Below are 18,915 nucleotides of genomic sequence, written 5' to 3'. Positions count from 1 at the left end.
TCTTTTATTATTTTGCATTTAGCATTTCATACTTTTTTATTATTATTATTGTTATTGTTTTTTGGCCTTTCCTTCTTCAGCGATCCTAGGCTGGTTTTGCGCATGCGCACTGCCGTTCACTTCCTTGTTTACGGGCCGACAAAAGTTGCTCATAACTCGCTCCATGTTTTCATCGTAACGCTGATGTTCTGTGGCCATTTCTGACTTCAGCAAGCACCTCTATTCACCTCTATTAACACTTCCAAAGAGACATAAGACGAGGTAGCGTGCAGTGGTACTAAGCAGTGTTGTTTTTGGCAGCAAATTTCTATTTTAGTTTTAGTCATAGTCTCTTGAATAGTTTTCACTTAGTTTTAGTCACCTGGAATGTTTTAGTGTTAGTCTAGTTTTAGTCGACTAAATATCATAAGATTTTATCTTAATCTACAGCTGGTATAGTAACTAAAATGTATTTTGGCGGGCCTTGATGCCGTCGTAATGGCTGATTTTGCACTTCCTGAAAATAGCAGATCTACAAGCTCACAATGCGTTGCGCTGCGACGTGTTGTGAGCTTGTATATCGGCTATTTTCAGCATGCAACCAAGTCTATAATGAAGTATATTGGCTCTCTTGTCCACTAGTCCCTTCCTAACATTTTAGTCTAGTTTTTATTTGTTGACGAAATTGTCAGTATATTTAGTCTTAGTTTTAGTCATCATAGCTTAGTTTACATTCAGGCAGGGCAGGGCTTTTCAGAGTAAAATCTGCCTCATCTGCGTGGCACTCTAGCGCCTTTTACTATGCAAAATTCCCCGGCAAAAAAAAGTGTTCAGTGATTCCCAGTATATGGTGTAGTAGGTGCATGGCAGACTCAGAGGTCGTTCAGAGGTGGAATAACAGAACGGTGCATCATACATATTATCTACTGAGGAGGAGCTTAGCCAAGCCACATTTTCCACTACTCTGACGCTATAGCTGGTAATGTTACTAACCTGTAAACCAGACGCTAGTCCCAACCACAGAAGGGTCCCCGATATAAATACACAGCGGCAGCCAATGGGTTTGTGTAAGACTGTGTCCGTCAGGGAAGTGCACACATAGACATCAAAGGGGGCTTCAGCCCCTGTCCTTTTAACCGTCTGTAAAACAACTGCCCTCTCCAGACCACGGGTGCAGCATTGGTGAAAGAAATGCAAATGCCACTCCTTTCCATGCCATACCGGAAGGCAGCATTCAGCAGAATTGCTTTTTTCCCCGAAGTCTCCTGAACTTGAACGCAGCATTTTGCGTTTAACTAATTTGTTTCGAAAATCCATGTCACACCGCATCCACTAGCTAAAGAGTGCTGGGTTGCACCCTGAAAATGGCCGCAAATTTCAGCCCCTACCCCTCTAACACTTTCTGCACGTGCCTGGTGTCCGTTTACAATGGCACGACGTCATCAAAACAAGTGCACATGTGCACTGGCTGACGGCGCCTCCCTCACCCTCAAAAGTGTAGGCTAGTATTTTGAGTTCATGTCAAAAAAAGATACGTTTTCCGAGTAGTGATGCAGAGAATTTGCATTCATAATGATCGTCTTACTTTATTTACTGTGTCATCCAAGCTAGACAGATAAATAATGACCTTTTGTTTCCTGCTGCCCCAGCTCCCCCACACATCTCAGTTGTCTTTGTCTGGTGCTACACTCCTTCCCATGAGCTCCCATCCTTCCACCCCTACTGGCATGGCCTCTCCAGCCCCCCGACACAGCTGTGCTCTCTGGGCACAATGGGCAACCTGCTCCCATGGCCCGGGGGATTAGCAGTGATTTGCAGGGTTTATTTTGGACTGAGGCTGTTTGACAGGTTGCATCATGTGTGTTGAAGTTGTTCATGGCAGTGGGGAGGTGGGGCATGTTAACAACACCTGATGCATTGCACTCGTAAGTAATAAGTAAGTGTATAAGCCTTGCCGAGCCATCAGGCCCATAGGACAGGAGCCATTCTCCTGTACACCCCCTGGACATGATTCTAGTATGTCACAGGGACTTACCCCCAACCCTTGATGCTGAGTGCTAGGCAGGGAGGCACTGGGTCCCATTTTTAGAGTCTGGTATGACCCAGCCGGGGATCAAACCCGGACCCACAAGGCCACTGAGCTGTGCACATGCACAGTTGCACACACACCTCATATCATAATTTGTGAAATGGCACACACTCACTAATACAACAAACAGATTTATGTGAGTGCGGTACGTTCAGAAGCTTAACTTTGTATATATATATTCACTATTATTATTCTGGGCATGATGTCATAATAAAATAATGAAACATTTGATCAAAATAGCAAATCTACCATCAGTTGAGGAAACATACTACCTGCCGTCATGCTGCAAGAAAGAACCCTGATTATTTCTTTGTCTCATATAGTCATGACCATTTCTCCTCAACACTATTATAATGCAAATCCAACATACACGTGTCACGCACACACACACACACACACACACACACACACACACACACACACACACACACACACACACACACACACACACACACACACACACACACACACACACACACAGTCTTCATTCTTCCAAGGTGCGGAGAGCAGTTCATTATGGTAATATATGGATGGAAATCTGAATGTCATTGAAGTCAGTCACATGAATTCAGCGCTCTATACTGTGTTCTCTCCCCCCATTTGTTGATGAAAATGTAATGGCTGATTGACAGTGCTTCACTGCTTACTGTTAAGATATAATAATAATAATAATAATATCTCAAACTTATATAGCGCTTTTCTGAGTACCCAAAGACTCTTTACATGGGGGGTCTTTACAGAGTTAAAAACAACTTTATTAGAAATAATCACTAGAAGCTAAAAAACATTAAAAGACAGTGAAAAGGGTTAGCTGGATATACTGTGTGTTTGTGCCTTAATGTCTCTTGATTTGGATATTTTCTGTACTGGAGGGAGGCAAGCGAGCTCACGTACCTCGGATTCTTCCCTTCCACGGTACAGTTTCCATACCAGAATTGTCGGCATCACCATCAGTGAAGCCACGATGCCTTCTGTAAATGCTGTGTTCTCTCTCTCTCTCTCTCTCTCTCTCTCTCTCTCTCTCTCTCTCTCTCTCTCTCTCTTTTGGTGAATGCTGTATCGTAAATTGGTTGAATACCTTCGAGTCTGAAGAGATGAAACAAAATTGTGGAAGAGAGAGGCGGGCTTGTCGCTGGCAGAAAGTAACACTTGAAAACATACGATTTGTTTTGGGAATGTATGGGAACACACCACCTACACATGCTGTATGAGTGTATGCAGAATTGCAGATAAACTACCCTCACTGCATTACAGAGAGCTTTTATAGTGTGTGTGTGTGTGTGTGTAATGTATACTGGACGTGTGAGTAATATTGTGCTGTGCATTGATGCAGAAAGGCCAGTGCAGGCGGCTACAATACGTGCTCGACCCCGGAATGAAAGGTCCAGTAGCTCAGTAGAAAGCGGTGGCCATGCTTCACTGAACCAGAGACAGCTCTAATGAAAACTCCATGTCGGCCTCACAGATCACATATCCCTCCATGTCACAGTGGGCATGCTGACCTGTCATCATGACCATGAGCCAACATCGGGCCCCAACAAATGTCTCCGGAACCATGTCAACTGTTTGTTAGCCATAGAAATATCAAGATCCAAATGGGCAGATTGACATTAAATCGGCGCGCATTCATGCTATCCCAGAGGATGATCCCTGATTCCCTATACTTATTGTGGTGACCCTACAGTATGTCCCTTACTATGTGCCACCCTTAGGCCAAGATGCTACCCACCCCAACCAACACCCAGTTGGTTTGGGGGGGGGGGGGGGGGTTTACATCTCTGCTCATCCGAAGCGTCTCACACACACACACACACACACACACACACACACACACACACACACACACACACACACACACACACACACAGAAACTGTATTTAATTATATTTGTTCGGTATCTGTAGTGTTTGGTCATTTTGTGGACTAATATGTGCATGGATGTGCTCTCATGACTTTTATTATTATTTATGATTTCACAGAGGTCAGGCTTTATCTTTTTATATTATGAGTAACGTCGTAGGGTTGCTATGAAACTCTACCTCGCACAGATCCTTTTTTCCCAACACAGCCTAATTAGTTTGTAAGAGATGCACATATGCCAGGCTTGCCAGCTCATTAATAAAAATGAGTAGCGGATTATCTGCTAGATAAGCTCCGTCATGATTATTACACCACTCGTCAGGTGGAGTGATTTGTAATAAAGACATTGCTGCCTGTTGTGGGTGTATTAACAAGGCCATACGTACACTTCATTATGTTAGGTCTGTGTTGATGCTTACTTACTTTAACTTGTGACTGATCTGATGTTCATTTGCTTTCACATAAAATGCTAATTATTATGCACATAATGCAGTTATTATGCACCTTCAAAATATCATGCACAATTGCACATGTATGCCAATTGCCAATATTGTTGTGCAAATGCCAATTATTATGCACATACTTACTGTATATATATGCTAAAAAGTTTGGTTGAATGTTTATTTGTATTTTTTATTATCTCTCGCTTCTCAGAGCCTTGATGAGGAAGCCATCTTGGATCTTGGAAAAACCAGCTCCACAACCCATACAAACTATGAGACGGATGAACTAGAGAGTGAGTGAACCTTCTTTTAGGGTTGAGTGTTGTATACCCTGCTGTTTCTTTTAGTTTTTACTGTGTTTGTTTTTCAAAGTGATTTCCTACAGAAACACAGAGGAGACCTCCGTTTCTTCCATGGAGAGAGTGTGACCTCAAAACAGACGGCAATCTTCCCCCATTCATCTGATTGCAATTAGTGCAGCAAGGCTTTCGACTGATCAGCTGCCCACATAGCTAGAGATTTTCCAGGTTAATCGCCTGCTTAGCATTCAAGATATGTAAACAAACACACTAGCCATACCAGTGTTAACATTCATGATACGTGACTGATTAGAACCCCAAGTTCCCTTCCCTGATTTATCCACACAACACAGATGAAGAAGAAAGACATAGAATGTAGTCGAGACCTTCTAAGGATTTCATTTCAGTCAGTTCCCTTGACGTCATTGAGGGTATTGTTTATGGGCCATTTCTATTTTAGCTCTGGCATTCATTACAAGTTGTAATATTGCCAAGAGTAGGCCTGGCAGGGTTGGAGAAAGGGCCTTTCTTTGTGGAGTTTGCATGTTCTTCCCGTGTCCCCTAGGGTAGGTACCCTCACAAAAAACATGCAGTAATCCTGGTCTCTAAAACTACCTCCCCCTGGCCAGCCGGGGTGCCTGATGGAGGGGAAAGGAACTCGTCGGAATAACGTGTTCCTTCCACGCCGGGGAAATTCCCCCTGTGGACTCCACATGTATAGAAGGAAGCATGAGGTCAGTCCGCTGCCCCCCCGGTTGGCAGAGGAAGTGTAGCGCCCAGAATTACATTAGATAAAAAAATGCGTTGCAAAATCGTGGGATAACAGGATGATGATGTCATCTGTGATATGGTTTTGCAGAGTTCGTCTTCATCAATTGTGCAGAATGACAATAGGCTCCCCCTGGAGAGATCTACCCCGGCACCATTAGCTGCTGTTTGAGGGTTTGTGCTAGCAGCACCATTCATAATATCAGCTCTAATGTGGAGCTTATATAAAAATTGACTTTTTCTTCTTCTCATTAATAATGCCAGAGAAATATGCCTGCCTTGCCAGACGCAAGGCTTTATTATAGACGAATGTTGACTTTTTTAAGAATAGGTGGATAGTGTGTTTGGTTTTTCTCCAAACTCGCTCAGCTCTACGACATTCTTTCTTCAGTGAACGTGTATGCTCATTTATCCAGGGTGTTACTCTGGTGTTCTGTTTCTTTTTAATTTTCATAGGAGCCACTATGTCAAGAGCTGACTCTGTAGTAGTTATGAATGCCTGTAGTTATAGCCTACTTTATCTGTGGGATTCAACGTTTTAGCCAGAGCGATAATTTAAGCATAACAATATAATTAGAAAATGTAGCCTATAGATCTCTCTTCAACAAATGGGATCCAGCGGCAGGCTTTTTCCAATTGCGGTCCTTTTCATAATTCAATGTTTTAGGCAAGGCGAGGCAGGCCTAATTATTATATTATGTTCATTCCATACCATGTGTTGCGTGCGCGCAAGTGTGTGTGTGTGAGATTCTGATCTGTCATCTCTGCGAATCTCTGCGTGTGTTGACACTACACACACACGCAGAAGAACTGGGAGGCGGAGGTAACCAGGTCTTCGCCGTACCGTGGCGTGTCGGCGCTGCGCATGCACTTCCGGAGAAGACGTCAGCAGCAACAACAACGTTACAAATGGCAACGTTTCCCTCTGCCAGCAACCCCCCTCCACCCCCACCGTGCATCCTGTCTGTCTCTACGTGGGGCCATCCTGCTCTCTCATCTCTGCCTTTGAATTGTCTCTTATCTTTCTCTCCTTTCATAATCCTCAATTCCCCATTGGATCTCACCCCCTCCTCTCTCCCCTCTCTCCCCAGCCAGTTATCTCTTTGTCCTGCCTTCAACTGCTCGGCTGCTTCTCCAACTCTGTCTCAACACCACCTCCACTTTCTGTCTGTTTACTCCTCCATTAGTCAGGGAATATTATCAGAATAATGTCAAATCTGGGAATACATTTCTTACCAAGAATTTTCTTCACCAATGTGTTTGTAAAGGTGTCTACTAACATATCCCACATTGGTTTCTATTCAACCACACTAGGGGAATTATTTTTGACAGCTGCTGAAAGTTGGGGTACCATCAAGGCAAAATGTTTAAATTTCATTATGCTTTAAAGGCGTAGTGAAATGAAAAATACGGTTTTCATACTTTTAGACCATATCCGTGGTCATCATATGGGCATACCTAACAATGGATGCTAAAAAATGGGAAAATTCTCATTTTGGTGTGTTTTTATATCAAAAGTCCATTTGTTTTATTACTTCCTGAAAACGAAAACGTGCTGCGTGCTGACGTGTAGAGATACACATCGATAAAAGCCAATAAAAATGAAGTTCTCCAGTATAATTCCCCATATCTGCGCATCCGTCCAACAGCTGCTACTGATTACAGAAATCCTTTTATTCCCAGGGTTTCAACTTAATCATCACGCTAAAATATGTATCTGAAAACATTATAGGGTAGAAATAAGCCACATAACAGTGAACTGGTACAGCTGGCCGACTATCTGACTTGTAAACAAAGTCAGTCCATGCGTCCCTAGCTACCGTCCCATCGCCTGAAGGGATGCGACGCTCTGATTGGTTCAGAAACTTCAGAGCGGTGTTTCCAGCTGAAACCGTCTGAAACTTAAAAATAAAATGCCCACCATTTCCGTTTCCCTACACCTTTAAATAGCATGTGACGTGTCAAACTAGGGGGTTTTCATTATTCTGAATCCATTCCAAGCATTAATTTCACATGAAAAACACTCCTTGGGCTAAAAAACAGTGGCTATGGACAAATTTAGCCCAAGGAGTGTTTGCCATGCAAAACTAATGCTGGAATGGGTTCTGAATCATGAAAAACCCCTAGTGTGACACGTCACATACTGTACTACTTAAAGTATAATGAAATGTAGAACATTTTGTCATATATTGGTTGTTGATGCTACCCCAACTTTCAGCAGTTGTCAGAAGTTCCCCTAGGGTCGTTGAATAGAAACCATTGTGGGATATGTTAGCAGACACCACATTGGTGAAGAAGATTCTTGGTAAGAAATGTATTCAGAGATTTTATTAATATCCCCTGACCTGATGTTTGTTCTCTCTCCCCATCTCTCTCTTCTTTAACTCTCTACCTCCCCATGTCTCCCCCTTGTTATGCCCCAATGCTCGATGCTAGTTTTCCAGATGGCGACGACGACTTACGTTAGTCCGACATATAGCCCAAAAAAGGCTATACGTTAGGACTCACCCGTGGCCCAGCCATGCGTTGCCGGTTAAGGGAAATTGAGTCCCTATTCATTACATTAGAGGGGGTGGAACGGCGCGGAGCGCTTCCTGCTCCGTTCTGTTGTGGTGGTCGGCACTTTGGAATACTTTTCAACACTACCACAAGCGATTACACCGTACAAGTGTATTTTCATGACAAGCAACTCAGCGGTCGGTGCAGTGGCTGTCCAAAGGTCATTCTCAACTTAGGCAGTCTAGCCTAAAAGACGGCCGTAAATGGTCCGCAGTTAACCTATTAAGAAACACACGTGGGCGGTTAAGAGTGAGACTTTCCAGTGCGGTTTGGGGTAGGGTGTCAGACTATTGCCTGTCGGACTGTTAGTACGTCGGACCAAAGATGTGCACCCAAAGAAAGTTAATAGAGCGCCGAAGTCCTGACGTCACTCGCTCATCCCCTGGTTCTGCCTGGTTCACGGAAGTAATTTCTCTATGGAGAATAACATGGGGTCATCTTAAAATCGTTTCATATAAGCATTGTGGTCCAAAAATAAACCAGCTGTCTCTGCGTTATTGTCAGGGAGGTGTCTCTGTATCCATATGAGGCCTGGATGACATGTTTATTTTTCAAACACAGTTCTTATATGAGGTGATCTAAAATATCCTCCTACGGGGATTACAATGCAAATAAAAAGTACATGAACCCGTGAATTTGCGCCCTCTGCCGATATTGACGTCAGACTTCGTTACTCTAATGTGTGTGTGTGTGTGTGTGTGTGTGTGTGTGTCAGATCCTTTTATCCTTGGAGCGATGTGCTGTTGTTTTCTGTGCTCATCATGAGGCCCCTTCTGAAATCAAAGCAGAATGACTCATCTATGGAAGAAAAAAAAGTTTCTGGCCGAGAAAGTAGGCTGTCTCCATCTCAGAGCTTCAATCCTGTTCAGTATGACGAGTATGCAACGATTTAGACAAAATGCATATTGGAAGGAAATCAGACAAGTTAACCCATTCTGGGCGGGAACCCCTTTTGGTGTTTTACGCATTATGTTATACTTTCGCTATTGGAAAATAGCAGATCTACAAGCTCATAGCACGGCACCGTGCCCAGTGGCAGCGGTGGCCGAACGGTTTGCGGAGCGGTCTTGATATCGCTAGTTCTTATCCCCGGACCGGCACGTTAAAATTACCACCGCTGAAGTGCCCTTGGACAAGGCATTGAGCAGGGCCTGGCTGTAAACAAGTTCTTGAGCTTAGTCCAGTTACCCTGGGTAAACATAGTACCTTTACTTTCCTACCGAGTGCCGCGCTACGAGCTTGTAGGTCTGCCATTTTTGAAAAATCGTGAAAATGTGGTGGATATCTTTGAATATATTCTTTCAGAGCGAATGTTTTGATCTCAAATCTTTGCTTCTGGAACAACATATTTTCAGATGGGGGTCGGCCGCCAAATACAGATAATTCTGGGGCTCCTTGACATATATAGTTTGAGAACCACTGACATAGAAACATGTTTTTCAGAAAACTGTCAGGATTTAGAAGGCATTTGAATTGTCCTCAGGTCTTTCACAGTGCTTCAAATGGGTCACAGAGGTCACATCTATCCAGGAAATGGAGATGAATCCGCTTCCTGTGCTATATTCAAGCTCTTAATGTGTTCATTGTTATGGAGGTGATTGTAGCCGTCACAGGCTTAACCTCTCTGATTGTTGGTAATAGATCACATGTATGAATGCTGTACTGTACGTGTATTGTAAAAGGCAGGACCCTCAAACGGCCATAAACATCTGGTTGAAGACATAATGAAGACAAAGTGGGGAGAATAATTGAGCGGTCCAAATGACATTCATTCACACACACACACACACACACACACACACACACAGGCCAGGGAGGAGGGCTTGACACACACACATACACACTGCAATGCTCAGTTCGCACGGGTGCATTTTATTTTATTTTCTCCTGAAAGCACCATTGTCCTTGAATGACTTCATGTCTTAGCGATACACAATGAGTAATGGAACATGCACTTTCTCCTGTTCTCTTTCCCATTTTCTATTTTAGGTGGGAGTTTTTTGTCGAGTAGTTGCTCTTTGGAAACACTGAACAAGCATATCATGTGTTTATTGTGTATAACCTCACCATACCTCTTTCTCATAATTAAATCTTCTTTTCTCAGTCTTTCCCTTGACAAAAAGAAACATGTACTCTTGTGCAACATGTATTTGTATAATCTTAAAACCAGACCGATTTCACCAAACACTGTACACTGTATACCCAACACTGTAGGTCGTGTTATTTTAATTGACATGAAGCTTGTTCTACTTTTGCACTGTTTTTAAATCTCTGATAATAATCTGTAAAATAATGCATCCAATGCTGGATGTTGTGACCCTAGGCTGGGAACCTTCTTAGGGCCCCCTAGGTGGGAAATAGAAATTATATATAATATATATCCTATGAATTATGACTCTTAAATAAGCTGTGGCCTCCTCAAACAGCACTAAATGACATGCTTAAGCCTGTTATAGAAATTAATATGTCAGTATTTAGAGTTAGTCAAAGCCTGTATGGAATTGGATTTTAGTCATTTCCAGATCTGGATACGTATGGAAATAAGAAAAAACAATTGTGTAGAAAAAGTATTATGTTTACCAACTATTGACATAATAAGTTTAACATGCAGGCTTATCATTAGAGATGCTTCAGTCAATCGGTGGCCGCCGATTCTAGCTGCAATTGTGCAATAATGACTTGATCGGCCGTCACCAAATCCACTAATATGCAAATCCGAAATAATGTGGCACTCTAGCCTGGGCTGCTCCTCCCCCGCCCCGCCAGAGTAATATGAGCTGCATAGCATGCGTTCTCCTCTGTCTTGCACACAGACAGACACCGTGGGCAGCGATTTGAGCCGACAGGCGTGGCCAAAGGAAGCTGACTGACGATGTCTTTCCAGAGTTTTAGACAGCTGGTGGATGGAAAATAAGCTCCACCCCCGCGGCTGACTGCCGCGACGGACAGGTTCCCGGAAACGTTCTCCTCCGCGGTACTGGAGCTGCTTTTCCATCCACCAGCTGTCTAAAGAACTCGGAAATTACGTAAAACACAGCTTCTTCTGTCCGCGCATGGAATCTAAAGTGTGCTTAGGCCCAGAGAACTATGCTTCTATTCATATATGTATGCTCAACTATGCTCAATAAATATTCTGAATTAACTCTGAGTTGTCTGACTGAAATGGTTTTCAAAGTACAAATGAGAGTTTCTTTATCTCTTCCCTTCACCCCCAGGTCACAGGGCCGTGTACGTCGGGGTCCATGTGCCTCTCGGACGGGAAAACAAACGTCGGCATCGCCACCGAGGCCACAGACATCACCGTAAGAAGAGGGAGCGAGACTCTGAGGAGGGCAAGGAAGACGGCAGGGACTCTCCCACTTATGGTCAGTAACTCGTAAACCATTGTCCATAACATTTGTAAAAGTAATGCTTTTACAAATGATTAAAAAAAAGTAATACTTATGTTTTTGATTGAGTATATTAAGCAATTTCAAGACGTCTGTTTGGGGTGAGATAACATTTACCATTGTGTACCTTTTTATTACGTTATGGTCTCAGTTGATTATTAGTCAATATGAAATTCATCGTGAATTTATCATATAATTAAAATTGGATTAGATTAATTTATCAACTAGATTCCTTTCTATCCTTTCTATTGTTTTGCCAGGTATGTTTTACAAAGATACAAACATCTGAGAAGAAACTATCATTATGTAATATGTACACTACTAGACTGTAGTGGCTGGTATAGCAGCATAGGTAAAAAAATAAAAATAAATAAGTGTTAATTGTATATATTCTTTACAGACCCAGGGATATGCTAGGACAGCTGTCTTGGCTCACTGCCCTGTAAAAAAAACCCAGTTCCTGTAGTTTCGGTACAAAGGCTTTTATTTTTGTTTGCAAAACAACAACAAAAAAGCCTGGGGAAACACATTGTAAAATATGGCATAGGAAGTATGAGTCAACTTGTATTTCGCTAACTAATAACAGTGCAGAAGGGGCATCAAATTTGTTGACGGCATTGTTCTCTGCTGTTTTCTACCGGGGAGCGGGGTGGGTTCCCGGATCGGTGATCCAATAGGATCCATCACCTGTTTTGACCGGCACTCGCCCCGCTAGACCTGAATCAGCCTGTGTGGATTCAGGAAGTGGTCCTGAGGGTCCAATGGAGTTAATACTTTTCCATTGGTTCAATATTTTTGTAACCAACACACAGACGTAAAGGGTGTTCAATCAATAGCACAGATTTATGAAAAATAAATACATAATAATCTAAAAAGTTACAGTAGGTGCGTTAGGTGGTTTCCTCCTGACAGCAACAATATCCAATCTGTATGTGTATCACTGCCTCATATGGTACTAAACGTACGTGCAGAAGTCGTTTCTTCCTTCCTCAATTAGCCTCATTAGCCGTTCATAAACGACATGGCGTGTGACGGGGGTGTCACAGTGCAATATGTTGGGTGAAAGGCATCGCTCCGCTCAAACTCCTCCCTCTGCCTGGGAGAAAATATGAGGTCTGAATTCCATCAGCCAGCTCTGAAAAGGCCAATCACGACACATGGGAGCCAGCCAGCTCCAAATACAGATTAAACCTTTTGATATTTCAGTGTTCCAACGTCTCACCGTTGGCTTAACAACACAAAGCAGAGAGACTGCAGGCAGTCGGTTAAAACTCTGAAGCTTTTCCAGCAGTGGGGATGTTTACTGAACATTGGAGAGACCTGCACTGCACACACATAGTCTAGCCTCTAGGCCGGGCTAGGCTGGATATAAGAAAATACATTTAGAGGGGCAGGTGCTCAAATGAAGAAAAGTGCACCTTGTGCTGCATGTGGAACCGCCGGTTGCCTTAATTGTATGTGAGATTTATAGATCTTGGGCCATAAATAATATATTAGAAGTTTTTAATTCAGAATTGATCGATGTCACCATGGGCCACATACTGTACAAAACAAAAACAAACTGTACAAAAAAAATGCATTTTGCTATACCCAAACCTTCAAATAAACCAAATATAGGTTAGTCATTATCCACCTGCACACAGGTATGTAACCACGGTATTTTACAATTTATCATACCATTGTGTCATACCATGGTGTCATACCAATAGCGGATTCAAAAGCCTGGGTTGCGTTGCGATGCTCTGTGAGCTTGTAGATCTGCTATTTTTCACTACTTGCCCATCGTGTGTTGAAAGTGGTTCGTTCAAAAGACCAATGTCTTGAATCACAGAATAAAAAGAGGATATTTGCCTCATGAAGAACTGAGAGATCGAAACGTTTCTGGAGTACCGATTTGGTACAAAGCAATACAAACTACATAATGCAGAGGCTGGATCTGTTATCGGTTGGTGTCAATTCCGTGCTTGTTGCTGTTACACGATACATCGACAATAGAGTGCCAAAGGCCTGACGTCACTTGCTCATCCCCTGGTTCACGGAAGTAATTTCTCTATGGAGAATAACATGGGGTCATCTTGAAATCGTCTCATATAAGCATTGTGGTCCAAAAATAAACAAGCTGTCTCTGCGATATTCAGTCGATATTCAGTCACTTATATTTGATACAGTATGTTTCTTGCGAAAATGTAACTAATTCAGCAGCAGTAACATTAGCGTTTTCTCTCAGTCAGTTGATTATTTTTATCCATATGAGTGCCGGGATGACATGTACATTTTTCAAACGGATCCTTATGTGGCGATTTAAAATCCTCCTATGGGGATTACAATGCAAATAAAAAGTACACGAACCCGTGGATTTGCGCCCTCTACCGATATTGACGTCAGAATTCGGTGCTCTGCTGTCCTCCTTTCCGTCTGTGACTGAGTGACCAGGATCTACAGCCCACAGCTTGCATTGGGGGGAAAATCAGTATGCACCATCACGCCCTGATACTCTAGTTCACATCACGCCTCCAGTTCAGGCCATCTGTTGCATGCAACAAAAGTGTGCTCTAATGGAAAAGCACCATGTTCTTGTAACAGGGAGATATGAAGTGGCTAGGATAAAATGTCTCTGTCTTTAGTAATGCGTCTCATTTGCCATTCCTCTGGCATCGTCTTCTAGGGGTTGTTCTGTTAGGAATCAGCTGTCCTGATAACATCTCTCCCTCCTAATTCAATCAGACATGAAAAGTAGATGTTTCTGTTGTTTTGCCTCAGACCTCAGAAGACCTTGCTGAAAAGGGAATGTCTTTAGGTGGTTGTCCAAGTAATAAAGTAGAAACAAAGGTGTTATAATGATGATTAGGGCTAGTACTATTAACAATTATTTTCAACATCGATTAAATCTATTTGACTAATCTGTGCAATTCATTGTGACAATAAAAATGACTTATTACCTAATTGATTGATTCATCCTTAATGTTGATGCATTGGCTGTTGTGGTTCCTGCTGGTAAAATGCACTTTCCTCCTCCAGACACAAACGCATGCGCACACTTTAATTCATGATGGAGAGAGAAGTACACAAAAGCATACATTACATGCAATCACCCATTCTCGTGTGTCCATATTGTCCTTGTGTCCAATATTACTACAATATTACTATAATTTGTAATTAACTGGTGTATTTTGCGTTGGTTGCGCTCTTATGATGATCCTTTGTCCCCCTCCCCCAGACACACCATCTCAGCGGGTTCAGTTCATCCTGGGTACGGAGGACGATGACCTTGAGCACGTGCCCCATGACCTCTTCACCGAACTGGACGAGCTGTGCTTCAGAGACGGCAGCGCCACCGAGTGGAAGGAGACTGCCAGGTCAGACGATAGCGCCACACAACTATGCCACAATCTCCGAATGCTATATAGAGTCTGGAACTACACCTCCCGAAATCTGTGTAATCTGTAATTTCCGTTATATTTAAAATTATCTTTAGAGCTTATTTTTGAGTGGTACAACCACTCCTATAGACCGATTTCAGAAACGGGTCGCAGGCAACGTATTTCCTGTAGGCGGAGACGACATATCTGCGGTGTAAACAGTCTGCTCTTCTTCTACTGGGAAATGGGAAAGTGACTGATAAAGTAACTGAAGTTAGTCTGCTCAAACGTTACTCTTTTACCTGCTTTTTACTAACGCTAACTTTACAAAGATGCCCAGAACATCGGGATGAACCCGTGTAGTTTATGGCTGCTCCAACAGTAGTGGCAACATTCAACTTTGGCGAGAAACGGAATGTCAAAAAATACGCCGCTGTTACCCGCAACGCGGCCCGCAAGTCAGCCGCTGCCCGAGTATAGGAGCTTGATCGGTCCCTTAATGGTATTTTGGTCCAGCGTCACCCGCTATCTATTTTGCTGACCTGTATTTGTGCCTAGAGTTGTGGTCATGGGTGTGTTGGCACACTTTCACCTAAATTGCGATTTTGGTCAAACACATTTGGGAAGGTGATAGTGGAGTTTATGAGCACCCGTAAGCCGTATGCCAAATTAGTTTGGTATAGCGGTGCACACACATGGAGATGTCCGCGGAGTACAGGCTGCGTCATCTCTCCTTATTCTCCTACGCATCTCTTTGTAATTTTCCTATAATCAGCAGAAGTGAGTGCCTGCCACTTGTGTCCATTGTGTTTATATAGTCAAAGAAGTTATTTGGCTATTTACGGTAAATATGAGCGAGATGATTATTAATTAATACTGGCGTAATTTAATGAAAAACACGTTGATTAAGTCTGTGGCGTTCAATGTTAGGGGAGGGGTTAGGGGAGGGGATGATTGATATATATGTCACTAATGTGCTGGTATTTCGTTTGGGCCTTTTAACTCAAAGGCTTTCAGCTTTCACAAATACACAGGGAAGACATATTTAATATTATAACCACCACTGGGGGTTTATTATAGTAATGTAAACTCCATAGACACATACAAAACAGAAAGACTACAATAGGCACGGTACTCTATCTTGTTTATCCACCGTATGGCTGAAGTTCAGTTCAGTTCAGTTTAGTTTATTTTCGGAAGGGGGACATACAGTTCATAGATAGCACATATAGTTTCCATTTTCTTTTCTTTTTTTTCTCCTTTTTTTAATTTTTAATTTATTTATTTTTTGAGTGTTCGTAGCTCATGTCCTGTCCGATCCGAAAAGGGGTTAGGGAGAAGCCATAGGCTTGTCGGGTTCGAGGAGGAGGAGAACTCTGTAGCAAACGTTTATCGTTTATAGGTGTATTATTAACCGTTTCTTTTTGTCTCTCCAAGGTGGTTGAAGTTCGAGGAGGACGTGGAGGACGGAGGAGAGCGCTGGAGCAAACCCTACGTGGCCACGCTGTCACTGCACAGCCTGTTTGAGCTGCGGAGCTGCATCCTCAACGGCACCGTCATGCTGGACATGAGGGCCAACTGCATCGAGGACATCGCAGGTATGGAGTTACACCGCTGCCATTACAGTCAAAACATTACATTACTGTTGAAAATAACAGATATACAAGCCGATGCAACGCATTGTGAGCTTGTATGTAGATCGGCTATTTTCAAATGTATATAGGGCTGAAGTGGTTAATGTATGTTTTGTAATAATAATCAAAATCTACAAACTAACTAGTAACTCAAGTTTTTAAATAATTGTAGTGGAGTAAATGTACAACATTTGCCTCTTGAGATGTAGTGGAGTAGAAGTATTGGAAATTGGAAATACTCTCAAGTAAAGTACAAATACCTAAAAATTGTACATAAGTAAATGTACTTACAAGGCCAGCTCAGTGGCCTTGTGATTAGAGTGTCCGCCCTGAAACTGGGAGGTCGGGGTTCGATCCCCGGCCGGGTCATACCAAAGACTAAAAATGGGACCCAATGCCTCCCTGCTTGGCACTCAGCATCAAAGGGTTGGATTGGGGGGTCAAATCTACTAATCAAATGATTCCCGAGCGTGGCTTGGCTGCGGCTCACTGCTCCAAGAGATGGATCAAAAGCGGAGAACAAATTTCACTGCGGTAACGTGTGTGACAAATCGTACGACTTTGACTTTGACTTTGACTAGTTACTTTCCACCACAGGAAGCGACATGTTGAGCATATAGAATACAAATAGTTTTCTACTTCTTTAGTGTTCTATTATACTTTTTTTTGTGTTATTTCATTTGTCACCACTTTTGTCCCAACGAACTGGCTGGATTGCCATGGAATGTGCAGTAGAAATTCATGAACCCTATTCATTTATTGTTATACCCTGCCTTGCTCTAAAGTGTCCGGTTGCAAGTGGCCACACAAGCTATTCCAAAATCTTAACAGGCAGAATGCCAAAGACACTTGAGGATGAACCCTGACCATTTGAGTGACGCCATGACCTTTCCTCTACCATGACACTCAAAATGACAACACACAACCTTTTGTGATCTGACAGGCAGGATGAACTGTAATGAACCCATTATCCCAAATGTCCATTTGGGTATAAGAAAGTAGTATGGCCTCTAGAGTCTATGTGTAAAATAAATACAGCGATAAGTAACGAGCACTTTGAACAGGCATAACTCATGCCTCGTTTGCCCCAAAGCCATGGAACTTGTTTACACATGTGCCTTGACTCATGTGGAACACATCTGTCACTTTGTACATGAAGAAATGTGAAAAAAGAGGGGATAAAAAGATGGGCCATAGAATGCAGCAATAAGAAAAATACAATTTGAGCAGCCTGCACTGCTCAGTTCACACAGCCTGCACTGCTCAGTTCACACAGCCTGCACTGCTCAGTTCACACGGGTGTGAATGTTCTTATAGCTTGGCCTCGTGTTATCGCTGCTTGCAGCTATATATATTTTTATAATCCAGTTTTATTTGAAACTAATACATAACTAATTGTCTCTTTTACTGTGTGTGTGTGTGTGTGTGTGTGTGTGTGTGTTGCGTGCAAACGTACATGCATGTATGAATGTGTCCGCATGCCTGCACATGTCCTTTGTATGTGCGTGACTCTCAGACATGCTGATCGACAGCATGGTGGCGTCGGGCCAGCTGCTGGAGGAGCTGAGGAACAAGGTGCGGGAGGCCATGCTGAAACGACACCACCACCAGAACGAGAGGAAGCTCAGCAACCGCATCCCGCTGGTGCGCTCCCTCGCTGACATAGGCAAGAAACACTCTGACCCCCTGTTGCTTGACAGAAACGGTGAGACCCCCAACGCGATGCACTCGCATTTCTTTTTCTTCCCCTCTCTCCCCCCTCCTTTGACCCCTGGGGAAGGAGACCGGTGGTCATCAAAGTGAATCTCCCACCAATGCCAGCGTAGAAGTTTTAAGGTAAAAGAAAACCAAACCAAAAAACAATTATTAATAGAGCAGAAGAAATCCGGGTGCTCGTTAAGTGCACGAGCATGGAATGTAATTACAGTGTACAGTATAGAGGGTATGCGGCGTGCGCATGCATAAATCGAGTGACAAAGTGAGTTTAACGTCGTTTCTGTTTGGATGTATGGGAAAAATTACAGAAAGATTTTTTTTGTCACTCAGTAGGCGTTCCCGCACAACTTCTGGGTAAGATGATGATGCCACGCCCATACCCTCTATATCTGACCTTGCTGACTGCTTATACCTCCAACCTTTAGACTGGGCGAGTGTGGTGCGTCAAGCTTTTGCATTCTGGAAACTGGTATAAATTGTGTTCAAACTCAATTTATACCAGTAGTAGCAAATGGACAAGCTCACAATGTGTTGCATGGAAAAGTGTTGTGAGCTTGTAGATGTGTGTGTGTGCGTGTGTATGTGTATATCTCTTCCATTGGGGGCATGGCTACATTCTTGTCTTGTCGATATACTGTACAGTACGCTGAGCTTTTTGAATTCTCTGCGTGCCCATGCCTGGGATTATATTATGTGAATTAATGGACATGGCTTTTTGACCATTGCTGTGTCCGTGGTCTTTCTCTGTGCAGGTGCAGGGTTTGAATGTGTTGCACCGTTTTAACCGTGAAATGTAAATGTGGAAAGGTAAATCATCCAG

General features: G+C 43.0%; 1 protein-coding gene across 9 annotated transcripts in view; it reads left to right on the top strand.

The window, feature by feature from the left end:
* The window catches only part of LOC308332258 (sodium bicarbonate cotransporter 3-like), a 73,436-nt gene that overhangs the window by 16,113 nt on the left and 38,408 nt on the right, over nt 1-18,915 (top strand). For 5 of the 9 annotated variants that reach the window (XM_080788035.1, XM_080788034.1, XM_080788033.1 and 2 more), the window contains exons 2-7: nt 4,583-4,664; nt 11,213-11,362; nt 14,604-14,742; nt 16,183-16,343; nt 17,896-18,084; nt 18,426-18,449. In XM_080788035.1, coding sequence (XP_080644161.1) covers nt 4,583-4,664; nt 11,213-11,362; nt 14,604-14,742; nt 16,183-16,343; nt 17,896-18,084; nt 18,426-18,449 — 745 coding nt within the window. The remainder of the gene's footprint in view (nt 1-4,582; nt 4,665-11,212; nt 11,363-14,603; nt 14,743-16,182; nt 16,344-17,895; nt 18,085-18,425; nt 18,450-18,915) is intronic. The other 4 variants (XM_080788040.1, XM_080788039.1, XM_080788037.1 and 1 more) reach the window with 2 other exon arrangements.

This window comes from Protomyctophum bolini (genome assembly GCF_963924005.1).
Source record: "Protomyctophum bolini genome assembly, chromosome: 17".
In the NCBI taxonomy this organism is placed as follows: Eukaryota; Metazoa; Chordata; class Actinopteri; order Myctophiformes; family Myctophidae; genus Protomyctophum; species Protomyctophum bolini.
Note: the sequence above shows the minus strand (reverse complement) of the source record. Positions and strands in the feature narration are given on the sequence as shown.